A 20,783-nucleotide genomic window follows, 5' to 3' on the forward strand; every position below is an offset into this window, starting at 1 on the left:
TGCAACATCATTGTCAAAGATAATGCATCACTGCTGTCCGGACTCTTTAATGAGCAACATGTTGGAACAAAAATAATAATATAGTGCAGAAAGTTTAAACATTGAACAGAAAATAGAGTTTTTACTCCCTTGGTACGTTGGAGCAACCATGTGAAAAAATGATTACAAAATCATTATGAACCAAACACACCGATGTTGAAATGCAGACATTGGGGTCGGTCTCATAACATGAAGGTTTTGAATGAACTTTTGTTTTTAAATATAACTCCATATGGTTTCATGGGCCATTAACTCTGTATCTTCCATGAGAGAAAAAAAAAAAAAAGACTGACACATCTTCTTTAGAAGACACTTTTTAAAAGCTTTTCAAGCTTCAGCAGCAGAAAACGCCTGTGATTTATTTCGATTTCATATGGCATTTCTGAAAAGAGAGCACGTCAGAGGTAAGCCACGTAATTGAACATGATTATGCATTCATTACAATAAAATAAGCACACATATTTGTGTTAAGATAGGGCAGATTACCTGTAGGCACCTCAAATGTTTACTAGAAAAACTTAAATATGTAATTAAAGCCTATATCGGTGATGAGATTAAATGTAATATCGGTGTGAAAAAAACGCACTCAGGACACACCAGCCCCTCAACGCTTCTCCTATTAAAGCCTCTTTGAATCTTCTGAAGCCTTCCTAATATGTTTCCTATATTTAAAAGTTATTATTACTGATATATTTAATCCTGCAGCAAGAGAAAAATTATATCATCTGGGAAGTTTCCATATTTATTATATAGATGTGACTGGCTGAGGCGAAGAGAAAAACGCAATGAAAAAAAGTTTCTCATGGTAAAATTTTTACATGTATCAAGCTAAGGTTTACTTAATTGGATGCTCCAGGCAATGCAGGAACCCTCTTTTTAAATTCTGTGAATGTTAATATGCTAAATAATGCAAAGCTCCTGCACTTCAAGCATGAGACACACATCTGGCAGCTTACCATTTAAATTACAGACGGAGAGCGAGAGAAAACACTTCAAAAGTAATTTTCCAAAGGAAGGAAGAATGGCAAAATGTATTACAACTAAATTTAATTTTTTCTGAGATTTTTCATCATGTCTAATTGTGTGCATTAGAGCAGTGAAAAAAGAGGAGAGGTTGGGCTCAGAGATGCTGATGATGTGTTTGAGGCAGCAGAAGAAATGAATATATGTGAAGAGAAAGTTTCTTCACTTTTTTATTTAGCTATACGATTCATTTATGTTGTTGTAAGTCTTTGTATGCTTCCTGTTACTATCAGATGTGCAGATCTGCTTTAAATACATTCTATCATTGTGTTTTTGCTGTATAAAGAGCTGAATTTGTAAAATGAGTGCCTTTTAATTGTATTACTGTCTTGCATTTAAGGTGGCTTCATTTTGTATTTGCTATTTTGAATTACAGATAATAAAATCTTCATTCAGTTTAAACATAGAAATAAACAAAAAGGTGTTTTTTTGTGTTTTCTATTTGCAGAAAAGAGCCCAATTGGAGCTGCGTCAGCCTCAGAGCCCAAGGAACAGACAAATCTTACCATCGCTGAGAAAACTAAGGCCGAAATTCATAGCAAGGTAACTTTGTGACTGAGGCAAGATTCTAACCTTGTGCATGGGCCATCTCATTTCTTCTCAGAGGCATCCCCTCATTCAAACTCTGGACACATACTCCACAATTATAACTTAAAAGAGAGAGAAAAACAGGAAGAAAATCAATAATTTGTATTTTCAATAATAATTTTGACCTGTATTGTCAGTGAAAATTGTTGTCTTTTTGGTAGAGTACAGTATACTGTGCAAGATGAACATTTTCCATATACGTGGAATTTCATGACACACATACAGTTGACGTCAGAATTATTAACCCCCCCCCCCCTTTGATTTCTTTTTTTCTTTTTTAACTATTTCCCAAATGATGTTTAACAGAGCAAGGAAATTCTCACAGTATGTCCGATAATATTTTTTCGTCTGGAGAAAGTCTTATTTATTTCATTTTGGCTAGAATAAAAGCAGTTTTTTATTTTTTTTTTTACATTTTTAGGTCAAAATTATTAGCCCTTTTAAGCAATTTTTTTTTAGACTGTCTACAGAACAAACCATCGTTATACAATAGCTTGCCTAATTACCCTAACCTGCCGAGTTAACCTAATTAACCTAGTTAAGCCTTTAAATGTCACTTCAAGCTGTAGAGAAGTGTCTTGAAAAATATCTAGTAAAATATAGTTTACTGTCATCATGGCAAAGATAAAATAACTCGGTTATAAAAATGAGTTATTAAAACTATTATGTTTAGAAATGTGTTGAAAAAAATATTCTCTCCATTAAACAAAAATTGGGGGGAAAATAAACAGGGGGGCTAATAAATCTGACTTCAACTGTACATTACTAATTTTATACATCTTTTTATTTTTTAAATGAAAAAGTACATTTAAAATGCAAAAATTTATATAAACAGTAATAACAGTAGTATAATTCATTGTTATTAAGTTTTATTGGGGATTCACATATGCACATTTTTATCATAGGCAATTTTAATTTATTTATAAAATTTTTTAATGTACTTATTTAGTCATGCCTTATCTAGCCTAAAGCACTAAGTGAACCAGGACCACACTGGTGCCCCTTCAAAAAAATAAAAATACAAAATGTTGCATGACGCCACTGCTACTCCTCCCTCTTGCTTCCCTATTCCCTTTATTATCTGAGATTTGTCAAAATACATTTCACACTAACAGGTTTTGATGTGCTCGACAAGCCAAAACAGCTCAGATTCTGTGAAATCAGCAGTGCCAACCCGGCGCTCTCTCTCTCTAACCGCTCCCAACACGCCTTTTCCTGCACTCCACAGGACTTAAGCTAAATGAATCAAAGCTGCGGCGTTACCTGCCACACTTTGAAGTGGTAATTGCAGAATGACTTCTCTGTCCTGAACTGGTGCTGCTGTCTTATGTTGCACAGCAGTGCATTGTGCGTTCTCTCATGCCACTTTTTGTCTTTGTACCATTATTGTTGTCATGGATTGCCAGGAACATTCAAACTTGCTACAGTTTATTATGTCATTATCTAAATAAAAAACATATCTTCCAGAAATTATGGGTTTGATTCTCAGGAAAAGCAAATGGGCTATTCTACATAGCCATGCCATTGCCATTGTCTTAGAATTTTTGCTTACATTTTATGTTCTTAATTATTATTTTGTGTCTTCGGGATATGCAAAATAATAATAATAATAATAATAATAATAATAATAATAATAATAATAATAATAATAAAATAATAATAATAATAATAATAATAATAATAATAATAATAATAATAATAATAGTAACAACAACAATAATAATAATAATAATAATAATAATATAATAATAATAAATAATAATAGTAACAATAATAATAATAATAATAATAATAATAATAATAACAATCATAATTATAATAATAATAATAAAATTATGATAATAATAATAATAATAATGATAATAATAATAATAATAATAATAATAATAATAATAATAATAATAATAATAATAATAATAATAATAATAAAATATAGACATAAATTTAGAATATTCTGAAATAACAGACAGGTAGACCCTCATTTAGCAAAATTAATTACCCTGATTTAACAAAGCACATGTTACATACGTGGGTTATTCAAGTGGGTTTCCTCCGGGTGCTCCGGTTTCCCTCACAAGTCCAAAGACGTGCACTATAGGTGAATTGGGTAAGCTAAATTGTCCGTAGTGTATGTGTGTGAATGGACCCCAGATTAATAAAGGGACTAAGCCGAAAAGAAAATAATATGGCTCAGTGGTTAGCACTATTGCCTCACAGCAAGAAGGTTGCTGGTTCAAGTACCGGCTGGGCCAGTTGGCATTTCTGTGTGGAGTTTGCATGTTCTCCCAGTGTTGATGTAGGTTTCCTCCACAGTCCAAAGACATGTGCTATAGGTGAAACTAAATTGGCCATAGTGTACAGTATGTGTGTGAATGAGTGTGTATGGGTGTGTGTTTCCCAGTCCTGGGTTGCAGCTGGAAGGGCATCCGCTGTGTAAAAACATATACTGGATAAGTTGATGGTTCATTCCGCTGTGGTTACCCCTGATGAATAAAGGGACTAAGCTGAAGGAAAATGAATGAATGAATTAATGAATGAAGGAATGTAGAAATGTTCAGTGTAGATAAATAATAATAAAGTATTACACTAGCTTTAAGAGAAGAACTCTATTTGTTGCCATTTCATATTTCACTAATAGTCTTTGAATGTGTTGATTTGATTCAATTCCATGTAGTGGAATTCTTGACTGTAGGGCAGCTCTTCAAAAGTGACACATAATGGCATCTAAATGATATGAAGTATCTTCCAAGTCTGCACACTACACAAAGCTCTGTTCTGTAAAAGTCTCCTTGATATCAATCAACACACTCAATCGTCGAAATCGTCATCTGTTATCACCTTATCACTGAATAATTCTACACACCATTTACTACAGGTATACAAGCACCCACGACCACCTTTCAATCTTTTTCTGGCTTCTGTCTAGGAAAGAACCCTCCTTACCTGTGTCTCACCTTCAAGCTAGTCAGTAAGCTTGTATGTACTTTCCAGCAATATCTGGGGTTTGCTTTTCTGTGAATTTCCTCCTGCATATTTTGTGTTCTTCCTTTAAAGACCTCTCATTTGCCCATGCCAGTACTCTACAAATCAACATACCTTAAGTCAGTAATCTATATCCTGGGAAACTTAACTGTTTTCAGTTGTGTGGGGTTCTCCAGTCTAGTCCAGTCTCTGAATTCCTTCAGAGTTCACCTGTAAACAACATCACCATGTCTGGTTTCCTGTCAAGTCTGTTCTATTAAATTATCCATGCTACAGTTAACATGTCTGAAATGAACTTGTGTCCCAAAAGAATACCAGATCAAATAATAAACTACTGCACTTTAGCCCATGAGCTTGATCCAGATTCAGCTTCAGGACTTTTATCTGTTCCATAATTTTGACAATAAATACACTGTGTACAGAGTAAACTCCAACACATAAAGCCATTCCAGAGTCCATTCCAGTCCCAGAGTTCACAAGCCCGTGAGTTTGTGTAGAGTCTCCTCCAGACCTGCAGCTCGGTCCAGTCTTGCTTTCCTAAGAATATTGGAGACTGTTTCAAGTTCTCTCATCTCAGCCACAGTGGGTATTCCAAGCTCCCTCATCCGGAGCATCAAATAGTTTCTTCTCTTTGCTCCTTGCAGCTTTGAAAGCTGCACCTTGCTCTTTCAATCTGATTACAGTAAATTTCACCACTTTTCAGTCCATCCAAAGTCCTATACCAGAGCCCATTTTAACACAAAAATCTGCTCAAGACCAATCTAAAGTCTGCTCAAGCCCACAAACCTTGTCAAGTGTCTACTTCAGCCCATAAGCCCACTCCAGAGTCCTGTCCATCCCATAATCATGCTCCAGATTCTGATTCAGCTCATGAGCAGGCTCGTGAGTATGGGCATGAACATTACAATCCATGAGCCTCTTCTAGAACCAACAGCCCAGTCCAGCTCATGAGCTTGCCCCAGAGCCTGCTCAGTCCCCTTAGCACAGATTTTGGCCTAGAACCTGCTCCATTTCTGGGGCTTTTCACAGAGCCTATTACAAACCATGACTTTAATTAGAGTTTGCTCCAGCCTCAGAGCCTTTCCCAACTGGGTTTCCCTAAGAAATATTGTTTCAGGTTCCACGTCTTTTGCCTTTGGCCCGTCTCTGCCCCTCTTTTGCAACCATGGAATTAGCCACTGATGCTGCACTTTACAGTTTCATTGGTCATTGTAGTTACATTAACACTTTCCTGCTGCTTCAATCCTCTCCATACAACCTTCCAATTTATCTCCTTTCTGATCGTGTTATGCCATCAAGCTAGTACTCTGGGTTTTAAAGTGTTTTCAACTGCTGGTTCTTTAGTAGCTATCAAAATATACTCTCAGTGGCTTATACTATGCTAGTACTCATGAAGCGCTCTATATTATTTGTTCTCTAGATGCTTTCAGCATTGCAGACTCTTATTATGCTCCTAGGCAGGCAGCTCTGCTGATTATTTCCCATTCCATCGGCTATGGCATGTTCCCTCCTCCAACTAGCTCCTCCCAGACAATTCACCGCTCATTGTTTCCTCTTAAAACTTAGAAACCACCTGTGCGCAGTGGTGGCTGCTTTACCAGCCAGATTCCATATTTGTTTGATGATCAGTTGCTAACGACATCATGTCAAATCATCTTAATTTCTATGGTGCTTTTTAGAATGTGTACTGTGTCAAAGTCGGTTAAAATGAACCGGAAAAAAGGATAAAAACTTTAGAAAAATAGTTTAGATAATAGGTCTTAGACTCAATTCCTGGAGGGCCGCAGCTCTGCCCATTTTTGCTCCAACCCTAGTCAAACTCAGCTAATCCAACTAATCAAGGTGTTCAAGACTACTAGTGTCAAGTGACACCTTGATTAGTTCGAGCACTTTGATTGAATCAACTGTGTTTGATAAGGGTTGGAGTAAAACTGGCCTCCAGGAATCAAGTTTGAGACCTATGATTTAGATTATGGAGCATATTCAGCATTTCAGGCAGACAGCAGAATAGTGGTAGAATGCATGGTAGAGTAGTGTGGGAGCTAAGCCATACAGGGCTTTTTAATGAATGAATAGGATTTTATAGGAATTTAAAATGTATGCAATATTTTACAGTGAGCCAATGCGATGCTGACAGAACTAGACTAATATGATGATATTTTTGAGTTTTAGTAAGCGCTCTAGCTGCTGCCTTTTGAACAGGCTGAAGTTTGGTTTGGTTAGTTAAGCCTGGTGGTGGAGCCTTAACACTTAACACTGTACCTTGGTGGAGCTGCTCTTGACTGGATCAGCATTCAACAGTGACATTTGTATCAAACTGAACTAAATTAAATTGAAAGTAACTTCAACAGTGACATTTATACTAAACTGAACTGAATCAGGTTTCAATTAACTAGAACTACACCAGCATTCTACCACTACTCTCCTGCCTGCCTGATTTGCTGGAATGTTCCACAATCTGAAATGTTGTTATGGCCTTTTTCTCTCTTTTCTTCCCTCTTTTCTATCCATTTTTGGCACAAAATATTCATTGTAAAAAAGCAATGTATTGATGTGAAATTTACTAAATAAATTTAATTGAATTAAAAAGTATCTTGAGGCAACATTGATAAAAAAGCTTTACTCTTAAATAAAAGAGATACTACAGTGGTGTGAAAAAGTGTTTGCCCACTTACTAATTTGCTGTTTGTCACACTTTAATGTTTCAGATCATCAAACTAATCTAAATATTAGTCAAAGATAACACAAGTAAACACATCATGCAGTTTGTAAATGAGGATGTTTATCCATGATTGGATTCTAAAACTACACAGCCCTGTGTGAAAAAGTGTTTGTGCCCCTGTAAAAACATAACTCTAGTTTATCACACCTGAGCTCAATTTCTCTAGTCACACCCAGGCCTGATTACTGCCACAACTGCTCGCAATCAAGAAATTATTTATATAGGACCTGCCTAACAAATTAAAGTAGACCAAATGATTTCTAAACCTTTGGGACTGCAGTGAATAACAGTGAGGGCCATTATCTACAAATGGCAAAAACATGCAACAGTGGAGAAACTTCCTGTAGCGACAACTCATTCAAGAGATCACAAAAGACCCCACAACAACATCCAAAGAACTGCAGGCCTCAGTTAAGGTGTGTTTATGATTCACCATAACAAAGAAACTGAGCAAATATGGTTTGCAAAACGGAGTTACAAGAAAACTATTGCTGAGCAAAAATAACGTAAAGTTTGTGTCAGTTTTGCCAGAGCACAGCTTGATGGTCATCAAGACTTTTAGGAAAATACTGTCGAAAAAGTCGACTTTTTTTCTTTTAGTAAAGTCGACTGAAGTTGAACTTTTTGGAATGTGTGTGTCCCATTATGTGTGGCGTAGCATTGCATTTCAGAAAAAAGAACATCATACCAACAGTAAAATGTGGTGGTGGTAGTTTGATGGTCTGCGGCTGTTATGCTGCTTCCGGACCTGGAAGGCTTGCTGTGATTAATGGCACATGAATTCTGCTGTGTACCAAAATATCCTATAGGAGAATGTCCGGCCGTCTTTTAGTGACCTCAAGCTGAAGCGAATTTGGATTCTGCAGCAAGACAATTATCTAAAGCACACCAAAAATGAAGACTTTGGAGTGGCCTAGTCAAAGCCCTGATGTAAATCCAATTAAGATTATATGGCATGACCTTAGCCTTGACCTTTTTTTTGTTGGCTCGTTCTCGAAAATCCTTCAATGTGGCTGAATTACAACAATTCTGCAAAGATGAGTGGGCCAAAATTCCTCCACTGCGCTGTAACAGACTTATAGCAAGTTATTGACAATACTTGATTGCAGTTATTGCTGCCAAGGGTAGCCTAAACAACGTTATTAGCTGTAAACACGTTTTGAATTTTGTTTTCCCTTATTAATAAAAACCTTAATTTCTATACTGCATGATGTGTTTACATGTGTTATCGTTGACTAATATTTACATTTGATTAATGATATGAAACATTTAAGTGCGTTAAACATGCATAAAATTACAAATCAGTCAGGGGCAAACACCTTTTCACACCACTGTATGTGTTGGAAGCACATTCATGATGCCTTTTGTTGCATTTAATTATATTATTTTTTAATAGAGTTAATGTGAGTAGTCTTACTCGTCTATTCTAGGTGTGCTGTTTTAAACTGCATATAGTTGAATGTTTTTGTGCTTTGTTTAACTTTATTTTCATTTCACCCCACCTCTGTCTTTGCCAGAACTTTGATTAGATGTTTTGTTGTAATGTCATTTGCTTCCAGTGCTGATTGTTTTGTATGTGTGCTTGAGAGCTGATGTCAGGGTGAAGTGTACCGCTGTCATTGTATTCCCAAGATAAATCACTGCAACTGTTTCCTGCTCTGATTACAAATGACGTGCACATGTGTCTCTCCGATCAGAGCGGCAGGCAGAAGAAGATAATCGAGAAAAACAGTGAGCCGCTCAAACCTCTCCCTAAAGATCAGCTGGACCAGTTCACCTTCTCTGTGCGGTGAGTGTCATTTTTCAAGGCCAAGTTACTGTCTATGGCTATGTATGGAATACTAGCATACTGTGCACGTGGAACAGATGTTACATTATGTGTTTAATTCAGTACAAGCATAGTTTATATTTTAGAAAAGTTTATATTTTGTTGCATGACACACACACCCTAACATTTTAAACGTATAACATGTTATACTGAGATTATGTATAAATCACACTACCTAATTTTCTAATATTTTTGGAAATATGGTTATTGTTGAGTTGAAACCGTGCAATATCGCAGCGTTTTCTTCTGTGCATGTATTACCACACATCAAACTGCATGATTTATTTGAGGCTCAATATGAATGTCACTGTCCAAAATATGAATGGCGCTTTATTGTCAGACACAATGTGTGTTTTTTATTGAAAGGATCAAGGTAAGACTAACATCGGCAAGACATAAAACCTTGCGCGGTGGATAATTGCTTTTTCTCTGGTGATGCAAAGTGCACAAGAAGGCCTACGAATGAGTGTTTTCTCCATTTTATTGTGGCTCACAGCATTTGATATTAATGAGAAAACAGGAGTGAAAACACACCAACACAAACAGCAGCGGCGAACAAATCTTATAAACGGCCTCGTCAAATTGCATTTCACAAAACACTTACCTAAATTTCACTGCACGTGCCTGCGATGAAAGCCACTCGCCTAAATCCACAGAGGGAAAAATTGAGGTGTGTTTTTATTTTGATTTTGCCCGAATTATTACCAGCACTGTACATTTCTCTGAGAAGAAAGAACGAGCGACTCGTTTTATAGGATTTAAAGCTGCCTACCTCTGCTCATTTCTGAAAATTGGTAATTTGTTGCCGCTGGACTAGTATTAAACAAGATCAGAAGCTTTGCTGCTGTAAGTATGAGAGGAAATCAAATGAAACTCAGGCCACACATCAGAGAAGAGAGGGAATGGAGCACAACTACTAACCCAAAGCGCGATAAAGGACTTCAAAACATAATGCCAAGCATCGACAGGCGCAGTTTAGCCCTGGCCTCTTTCATGTAAGCAGTCTGCAGTATAGTTCAATTGACTGTCTCTTTGTTTATTCCTATCGTTTTGAAATGCAAATGACATTTTATAAAATTCTTGTGCTCTTCTGACTTAAAGGAAAACTCTGGTCCAACTTTATGTTAGGTGGCTTTAATTGCTTTGTTCTAAAATCACAGTAAACATAAAATAATAATAAAATAAAAAAATAATAATACTTATAATAAGCAGTGTATATATTGTGCTCTAGTTTTACTGCACACACATTATAGAGTAACTGTAGAAAGTGTAGAAATGTAATACAGTTGAAATCACATGCAGACATTTTAAATACATTTAAAGTACAAAAACAAATGTATGGATGTACAGTTGAAGTCAGAATTATTAGCCCCTCTTTGATTTTTATTTCCCAAATATTTCCCAAATGATGTTTAACAGAGCAAGGAAATTTTCACAGTATTTCTGATAATATTTTTTCTTCTGGAGAAAGTCTTAATTGTTTTATTTCGGCTGAAATAAAAAGAGTTTTTAATTTTTTTATAACCATTTTGAGGTCAATATTATTAGCCCCTTTAAGCTATATATTTTTTGATGGTCTACAGAACAAACCATCGTTATACAATAACTTACCTAATTACCCTAACCTGCCTAGTCAACCTAATTAACCTAGTTGAGCCTTTAAATGTCTTTTTCAGCTTTAGAAGTGTCTTGAAAAATATCTAGTAAAACATTATTTACTGTCATCATGGCAAAGATAAAATAAATCAGTTATTAGAGATGAGTTATTAAAACTATTATGTTTAGAAATGTGTTGAAAAAATCTCTCCGTTAAACAGAAATTGGGGAAAAAAATTAACATGGGGCTAATAATTCTGACTTCAAGTGTGTGTGTGTGTGTGCCTGTGTGTGTATAAATTTAAATGTTATTATATAGCATGTACACTGAAAAAAGAACTGTTAAGATTTATTTTTAAAAATTTTCGTAACAATTTGCACAAACAAATTTCTAATACTTTTTATTATCTTATATCCGGCACAATTTACTTGTCAATACCATGTAAAATGTACTTAATGTTTAATTGATTGTCTTTAATTTTTAATCTATATTTATTGAAATGAATGTAATAATGTAAAGTTCTTATTTTATCGCTTTTATCAATTTAAATAAATCGTATTCGTTAAGAATTAGTACATTTGGTGTAATTTAGTTTAATTAAGACACACATTTCTTGAAATGTGCTATTTCACTTTTTTTAAGCAAATTGCACCAAGATCAAATTTACTTTAAAAAATGCTTACTGATCTCAGAGCTAGTGTTAGCACAGCTAGTGAAGCATCGAATATTAATGCTGATAATAAAATGCCAAAACCCAAAGCATGAGTGCTACTCTTCTGCAAGGTGGTAACCTCAAAAAAAAAAAAAAACTTACTCAAAACTCTTCATAATCTTTAAACTAATGAAGATTAAACTCCTAAACATCTTTTAAACACCTACTATTGTTTTTATTTTCAAAATATGATCCTCTTAATTCAGTCTCTTGCAAAGCATAGTGGGACCTACACCTCCTTTACGACATATTTGTTATTAAAATGTAAACTCAATTACTAATGATGAGGAAATATTTAAATATTACAAGAAAATGAATTTTAATATTTACCTCTTTCCACTCATTCATTTATTACATGAAGTAAATGTGTAAATATTAAATATTTACTTAATTATAGTTATCCTTGACACTTAGTATTACAATTTAAAAAGTATTAGAGTAAATTTATTAAATTTTACTTCAACAAAAATATATTTCTTTCAGTGTAGTAGACACTCACTTACCTTTCTTCAGCTTGTTCCCCATTTTGTAATTATTTTTTCTCTGTTTTGAGCTTTTTTGCTGCCCAAAATTGTCCAAAATTTCCTTTTACTTTGAATTCTAGAATGCGATAAATCTTTGATCACGGATGAATCGATTTCAAGAGTTTCATTATGACATCAAAACTAAATTTGGAGAATCTTCTACGCATGGCAGATCTGTGACAACCTCGACCCCCCTATCATATCACATTGTCTTCATGCAAGGTTTTAATGTGATGTGTGAATGAGTGAAGCATATTACTGCCATCTAGAGAATCAGCAGAGATTTTGATGTTGCGTTTGATTTTTCTTTTTTTTTTTTTTGGCTGTGAAATGAGTAGGGCTCAGTGAGAGGTGTTGACAGTTCACAGCCAAGAGTTTATTGATAACTGCTGTCCCATTTGTTTGCATGGAAAATCCGTATGGAGTTGATGCTTTGCCCTATTGTGTGACCTCTGAAAGTACAATGTGTGCCAACTAAACAAACTTCGAACAAACAGCTATAATAAGTAGAGTAAGTAAACTGTACGTGATGATATTTGAGAATTTCTCACAAAGCCAGTAAACAAAATCAATATTTATGTTTCTAGCTTTAAGAAACATTTTACCAGAAACGTACATTATCTGTGCTTGAAATAAAAACATAAATACAGTGAATTAGTATTTCATGCCAAAAAAAAATCTGAAATGGACTGATGGTTGATTTCTGTGAGTTGTTCTGTAAAGCAGCATGTCATTTATTTGGTTGTCAGATTTTCTTTCTTCATTAAAAACATTTTACAAATTTACAAACCCTGTCATTGTCCTTATCCTCTGCCCAATTGATCTTACAGCTTTAATAGTTTTTGTTATGTTAAAAACTGTTATTTAGAAAGAAAAAACCTTCAGAAATAGCAATTTTAAGTTGTTATCATTCACATCAATTGATTAAAAACTAAAAATTATGAATAAGTTCTAAAAATAAACACTATTTTACAATTTTTCCCATGTTTCTGTCACATTCGCATTAGATTTAACTTAAAATGTATGCAATACACAAGGCAATAATTCAGAGGAAGTGCTATCATTTGACGGAGGAGAAGCTGACAGTGATCAAGGATGCGTTCTGTAATTGAATTGAATGATTTTATGCTTGTTTTTGTATGCTTGTTTTGAGGACGACAAGCTTAAAGGTCAGGCCCTGTCACATTTTTATAAATGAAAATATGTTTCTGGTAGAATGTCCCTTAAATGTAAAATTATTATTGAGTTATTAGCTTGTTGATTAGGATATTTGGGAGAGATATGTGCTGCTGTGCAATGACACATGAAGAGTTTCATTTGACAGATTTCAAGTAGATATTAATACATTAAGTAATTAACCTGATTGTCATCTCTGAAACTACATAAAAAGATACAGATGAAGTCAGAATTATTAACCCTCCTGAATTATTAGGCCCCTGTATATTCTTTTCTACAATTTCTGTTTAACGATTTTTTCAACACATTACTAAACATAATAAACATATTTTTTTAATCTTTGCCATGATGACAGTACATAATATTTTTGGAATGTGATGGTGATGCTTAACAGTAGAGTGAGGATCCTTATGCAGGTCTCTATTTAACAGGATGGTCAGGCAAGCAGTGGTCAATACAGGAACAAACAGATGTGTATGGGCAATCCAGAGTCGTAGTCAAAATATCAGGCGGATGGTCAGAAAGCAGGCAGCGTGCAATGTAAACAAACAAAACAAAGCAAAGCAAGGTCTAACACGGAAAGCAAGGCAAAGGAAAATGCGTCGTAATTTTCACATTTAGGATACAAGACTCAGCAACAGCTGTGTGTTAGTGTGCTGCATTTATAGTGCATGAATCAGTCAGTAAGCAGTTTCAGTTGTGAGTGTCTAATCAGTGGAGACTTGGGACGGGTGTGTGTGTTGCATGATTGGATCTGTAGTCCATAAAATGGCAGATTTGTAGTTTGTGTGAATGTGACTGTTTTCCAGCGATCTATGGTGGTTAGATCGCTGGTGATCATGGCAATTTTACTGGATATTTTTCAGTATTCAGCTTGCAGTCCAATTTAAAGACTTTAACTAGGTTAATTGGGCAAGTTATAGGTAATTAGGCAAGTCAATGCAAAATGATTTACAATCATAAAAATATATTGCTTAAGGGGGCTAATAATATTGACCTTAAAATGGCTTTAAACATTTAAAAACTGCTTTTATTCTAGCCGAAATAAAACAAATATGATTTTCTCCAGCAGAAAAAATATATATTGGAAATACTGTGAAAAATTCCTTGCCCTGTTAAACATTTGTGAAATATTTGAAAGAGAGGGCTAATAATTTTGACTTCAGCTGCACATACCTTATAGTTTAAAGCAAACAATAGAAATGTAAACTAGAAGTACCACAAGCTGGATTTAATAAGTACATTCATTTGAGAAAATAAAAAGAAAGTGTAACTTACTTTATTAGTTCATATAGCTTTATTTTGATGCACACACTAACATTAAGACAGTGTAAGTCATAACTGCCTCAGCTCTAAAACAGCTCAGACAGACAATAATGCATGTCTTAAGGCTTGTAATCAGTGAACTGGGGATGCTGGGTAATGCTCAGAGAGCTGTTTATCTGAATGGGCTGAGCTCTTGTTCTTTCGCTTTGAGTTTTATTATCCTCCTCATTTGATCCTCTCCCAGATTTACATATCAAACACCTCTGCCAGTTCAATAACCTTAAAGCACACATAACAATTTCAAAGAACTAACAAAATGCAGCAAAGTGCAAGTAATGGTAAATGTGCTCATTGGGGGGGTTTAGAATAAAATAAGTTTTGATGTCGGAAAACAGTTCAACTTATTTGATCAGTGGACTCCTTTCTTTCTTTCTTTCTTTCTTTCTTTCTTTCTTTCTTTCTTTCTTTCTTTCTTTCTTTCTTTCTTTCTTTCTTTCTTTCTTTCTTTCTTTCTTTCTTTTTCTTTCTTTCTTTCTTTCTTTTTCTTTCTTTCTTTTTTCTTTCTTTTTTTCTTTATTTCTTTCTTTCTTTCTTTCTTTCTTTCTTTCTTTCTTTCTTTCTTTCTTTCTTTCTTTCTTCCTTTCTTTCTTTCTTTCTTTCTTTCTTTCTTTATTTCGGGACATGCAGATGAGAAAATAAATGGGATCTAAATTCAAATCAAAATTAAATAATCTTTCATCAGTACATAAAAATTGTATGTACTGTACACATGCTGTAAAATAAAGTACTAGCTAAATTTTGTGCACTTTTTATTTTTGTACCTAATGCAGAATTGCTTTATTAGCTTGTAACATCTGTGATAACAGAGCTATTTTTTGTTTAGTACTCCAACCTCATTGATGTTCAGTTAACAGTTATAAGTATCAACGGTTAAAACATGATGATTTATATTTGATGCTGGATAGTACACTCTCAGAAATAAACAAAATCTGTCACTGGGGCGGTACCTTTTCCTAAGATACAGTTTTGTTCCTAACAGGTACTTAAAGGTAAATATTAATTCCTAAAAGGTACAAAAGTGAACCCTAAAATTACAAATGTGTACCCTAAATGTACTAATGTCTACGTGTATGGTACAAAACTGTACCCTTTAAAAAGATACGAAAAAATAATAATAATAATAATAATAATAATTATTATTATTATTATTATTATTATTATTATTATTATTATTATTATTATTATTATTATTATTATTATTATTATTAATAATAATAATAATAATACATATTGTTATTATTATTATTATTATTATTATTATTATTAATAATAATAATACATATTGTTATTATTATTATTATTATTATTATTATTATTATTATTATTATTATTACCTGTAAAAAGTTAAACATACTCAGAAATAAAGGTACAACAATTAATAATTTATTAATTTCTTTTTCAGATACATTGGTACTTAACTTTTTCTTAATAATAAGAAATGTTTCATCATATTACATTTTATTAAATTACATTACATTTAATATAAATATAATAAAATAGATATCAGTCATTTTAAATTGTAATAATTTTTTAAATAAGCCACACATATGGTGTAATGTTGGTAAGGAGACGGGAACTGCCTACAGTGAGGCAGCTTTTGTTAATGGCTTACTTATGCTGTGACAGGAGTTGGGTTCAGTTTTTTTTTTTTTTTTTGTCTAGGATGTTTCCTCTGAATGTTGCCTTGAGATGTAGTTCTGCGGTTTCTTTGCAAACCTTTTTTGTTAAAGATTCATATCTTAGTGAGAAGGACAGTGAATGTTTCTATCTGCAAGTGTGTATTTAACAGGAATGATTTTCATGCATGCACGTGTTTGTTAATTACTGTGTATTTATGTTGCACTGATGTCATCCTGTCAACTAAATATTTTTTCCCTTTGTTCTCGTTTTGGGGAAACCTGTTTTAATCAAACTCAGTCTCACACAACAATTATATCTAATTAGCCCAATTATCAAGACTCTAATTACACTGAAATATACCCCCCAAATCTCATATCAATTATATCTGTGACTTTTCCTGTCCTAAAAAGAGGAAGATGAGGGGTCTGTGTTTCCTCCTGAGAATGAGCAATGCTTACCAAATTTGTTCCCATCTCCTTTAACAAAAGTCCTTTCCATCATTTCACAAATTGATTCCTTCTCCATTTGTTCCAATTTTTTCCCTGCATCTTTACTTTGTCTGTGAGCTTCTTTGTCATTGGCTTTTATTTGTTCAATATTACATATATTGCATTTAAAATGTCATGTCAACTGATACATTATTTGTGAGCTTATATTTTTTTGAAGTTGCAGTTTAGTTAATTTACAATATATTAACTACAGATGTAATGTTGAATTCCAATAGTTTTATTTCAGTTATAACGTTTTAATCAAGCACTTTGTGTGTTTTAATTTAGTAGTCATCACATAAAAATAAGTGTATATTAGCAAGGCAGAATTGTATTAAAACAATGTATTTTCTAGTAACTTAATGAAGTATACTTTTAATATAACATTAATAAAAGTGCATATTAAAAATATGAACTTTATTCTGTTAAAAGGATAGTTCACTCAAAAATCTAAATTTACCCACTATTTACTCACCTTCAAGTGGTTCCAAACCTTTGAGCTTCATTTTCTGTTGAACACAGAATAAGATACTTTGAAGAAATCTGAAAAGCTGGAAACATTCACTCACCATGGTTACAGGTTTCCAACATTTATCATAATATATTATTTTGTGTCGAAGAAAGGAAAGGAAGTCATAAAGGTTTGAAACAAGTAATGGATGAGTAAATTAAATGTTTTTCATTTTGGATGAACTGTCCCTTTAACGTAGGAAAGTAGTAGGAAAACAAATGCCAAGAAAGTCAATAGTTACAGGTTTACAACATTTATCAAAATATATTCTTTTGTATTTAAGAAAAGAAAGAAATTCATAAGAGTTTGAAACAAGTAATGGATGAGTAAATTATATGTTTTTTGTTTTGGGTGAACCGTCCCTTTAATGTCCATGTGAGCCAGAAGTTACTGGAGACATTAATTTTATGATGATGATGAATTTCCAGCTGAAATGGAATATTGAAATGTATTTTTTGCGCTCCGATTCATGTTTCACTTGAAGCAAACTAACGGTTCAGGGGCCGTGGCTAAACATACCTCGCCCAAGCTGTCACACTGACATGATCAGTGGACAAAATATTTTGATTATACTGCATTGCCAAAGCAAACATTTTTATTTATTTATTTATTTTATTTTATTTTTTTTTGTGACGTGCTCGAATTAATTGTTTACTTTAACACTAAAAATCTACACTGAAAAAAGTGTTGCATGCAAAACTGTTGCAAACTATTTATTTGTGTTGAATTTAAACAAACAAATTAAATTGAATAATATTCAACTTCATGTGTTTGTTTAAATTCAGCCCAAATAAATTGTTTACAACCACTTAACGTAAAAAAATTGAGTAAATCCAAGGAATCATATTTGAATAATTGTTTTCAGTGTACCTCAGAAAATAAACTATAAAAATTCAGTTTCATGTGGACGTTAAGAAACATTAATGAAGGTCTACTCTCTTTCTGTACACTTACACGTTGCTTTATTTTTAATAATAATATTATATTGCCACTACAGTTTCATACAGTTTTATTCGGATAGTTCACCCAAAAATGCAAATGTACTCCCTATTCACTCAACCTCAAGCGGTTCCAAACATTTACGAATATTTTTTTTTTTTCTGTTGAACACAAAAGAAGATATTTTGAAGAAATCTGAAAAGCTGTAATTATTTACTTTTATAGTAGGAAAACAAATGCCATGGAAGTCAATGGTTACAGGTTTACACCATTTATCAAAATATATTATTTTGTATTTGAGAAAACAAAGAAATTCATAAAGGTTTAAAACAAGTAATGGATGAGTAAATTATATGTTTTTTTTATTTTGAGTGAAATATCCCTTTAATGTCTATGTGAACCAGAAATTACTGGAGACATTTACTTTATGATGATGGTAATGAATTTCCAACTGAATAGAATATTGATATGTAAATTAACAGTTCAGGGGTGTGGCTAAGCATACCTCGCCCAAGCTGACACACTAACATTCTCAATGGACAAAACTGTATTTTGATTGTGAATATACTGTATTGCCAAAGCAAAGTTTTTTATTATTGTTATGTTTTCTTCAGTACATTAACATGCAGTGTTGGGGAAAGTTACTTTTGAAAGTAATGCATTACAATATTGAGTTGCTCCTGAAAAAAGTAATTGTCGCATTACTTAGTTACTTTTATGGAAAGCAATGCATTGTTACTTTTGGGTTACTTTTGAGTTACTTTTTGAAACCTGCCTGAGGCCTGATCTCTTTCAGAATTTGCAGGGTATTTTTCCTTTTTTTTTTTTTTTTACTAGAGGAGCTCTGCATTTAACGACACACGTATAACCTGCATCTTCATTATACCATTATACCTATATCTTCAATCATACCTAAAAAAACTCTAATAAAAAAAAAAGAATATTGTTAGCTTCTGAGAATTTCCTGATGCTATACGTGCTATATAGAGATTAATGAAAGTTGAAAGCAATGTATTTGCTACTTCTTGTATTTTTGTCCAATTAGTTCAGTAAAATCACTAACTTTGAGACAATCCCCTTTCCTTCCATGTGTTCAAAATAATGAGAAAACTTCCATCACAGAAATGTAAAGCTCTGCCATTTTGGTTTCTGTCTGTTCCCGCGGAGAGCTCATTTACTGACTGTGATTTAATGCTATTACACTAATTTTAATAAAGTAAATTATATTTTAAAAGAAAACTAATTAATCTAATACTAATCTAATCAAATAATTCCAGTTACTAATAAGTAACTGGAATTACATTTTTAAAAGTAACTTAAATATTATTACTTAATTTTTTGAAGTAAAGCGTTAATTTACTCGTTACTTAGAAATGTAATATTATTACATAACTCGCGTTACTTATAATGCATTACCCCCAAAACTCTTAATGTGCACGGAATAATTGTTTGCCTTAACACTGTATCATAGAAAAATAAACATTGTAAATTCAGTTTCATGCGGACTTCAAGAAACATTTATGAAAGTCTACTCTCTCTCTCTCTGCACACTTATAAGTTCTTTTATTTTTCATGTCAATATTACATTGCCTCTACAGTTTTATACTAAATCGGATAGTTCATCCAAAATGCAAATGTACATGTACTCACTATTCACTCAACCTCAAGTTGTTCCCAACATTTATACACTTCATTTTCTGTTGAAAAGAAGTCCATAGTCGGAAAATAAGTACTATAAAAGTTACAGGTTTTTAACAGATTTTAAAAAAATATCTTGTTTTGTGTTCAACAGAAACAAGAAAGTCAAATACACTGTAAAAAAATCCTGGGTTCCACACAACGATTTGTGTTGGGACAACATGAAGGAATTAGGTAAACTTTTTTAGTTTATACAAATTTTATCCTCAAAAAACCCTCAAGAGTTTTGTTGTTTCAGCTCATATTAAATAAGTAGTATAATAATAGTAACTGATTTGTGACACTTGAAGGATTGAAGGAGTAAATGATTGCAGAATTTTTGGGTGAACTATGAAAAAGTACATTAAAATGTACATTGAGTTCAAGTCATGTATCCTCCGGAGACCCAATTTTTTTTAACTTTTTTTTTTTTTTTGTATTTCTGTGATTTCCTACATTCTTTGGGTTAAAAAAAAACAATTTTGAGTTTTTACATTTTATTTTTAATTTTACAGCATATCCACTGTAGTGGACCACAGGATCATTTTAGTTCGAAACACCCGCCAAACTCAGACAACAAAACTGTACAGGATATGGCTGTAAAGGGATATTAATCCAATATTAATGTAACAAAAACTAAACAAAAAGCCATTCTCCCTCAACTAACTTATAAAGAATCCTCTCTACTTCATTTCTGCCTCCTACAACATGCAGTCAGTAATTACATTAAGATAGTCGTGGTGTTCACTATAGTAGACATTTAAAAAAGGCTGATATTTTGAAACACAAACAATATAACAGCTTTGAAAGCTAAATGTATTGTTCCTGACACTGTAATAAACAAATATATATAATAATAATAGTAAAAAAACATTTAAAAAGCTAAATTTTACAAACCTCTCTCCTTCCCATAAAATGTGCTTGTTTGTATGCCGGCCATTTTGGATGCAATGTAAGAAGTGGTTCATAGCATGCCAGCCAATCAAATGACATATCACTAGAAAGCCCAGGATGTCCTCTGAACAGTACAA

At 33.1% G+C, this 20,783-nt stretch overlaps 1 protein-coding gene across 1 annotated transcript in view; it reads left to right on the forward strand.

The window, feature by feature from the left end:
* The first annotated feature begins 412 nt into the window (after nucleotides 1-412).
* ofcc1 (orofacial cleft 1 candidate 1) overlaps nucleotides 413-20,783 on the forward strand; it is a 42,269-nt gene continuing 21,898 nt past the window's right edge. The window contains exons 1-3 of the mRNA XM_056450403.1: nucleotides 413-443; nucleotides 1,511-1,605; nucleotides 9,052-9,143. Of these exons, the coding sequence (XP_056306378.1) occupies nucleotides 413-443; nucleotides 1,511-1,605; nucleotides 9,052-9,143 (218 nt within the window). The remainder of the gene's footprint in view (nucleotides 444-1,510; nucleotides 1,606-9,051; nucleotides 9,144-20,783) is intronic.

This window comes from Danio aesculapii, chromosome 24 (assembly GCF_903798145.1).
Source record: "Danio aesculapii chromosome 24, fDanAes4.1, whole genome shotgun sequence".
NCBI classification, from domain to species: Eukaryota; Metazoa; Chordata; class Actinopteri; order Cypriniformes; family Danionidae; genus Danio; species Danio aesculapii.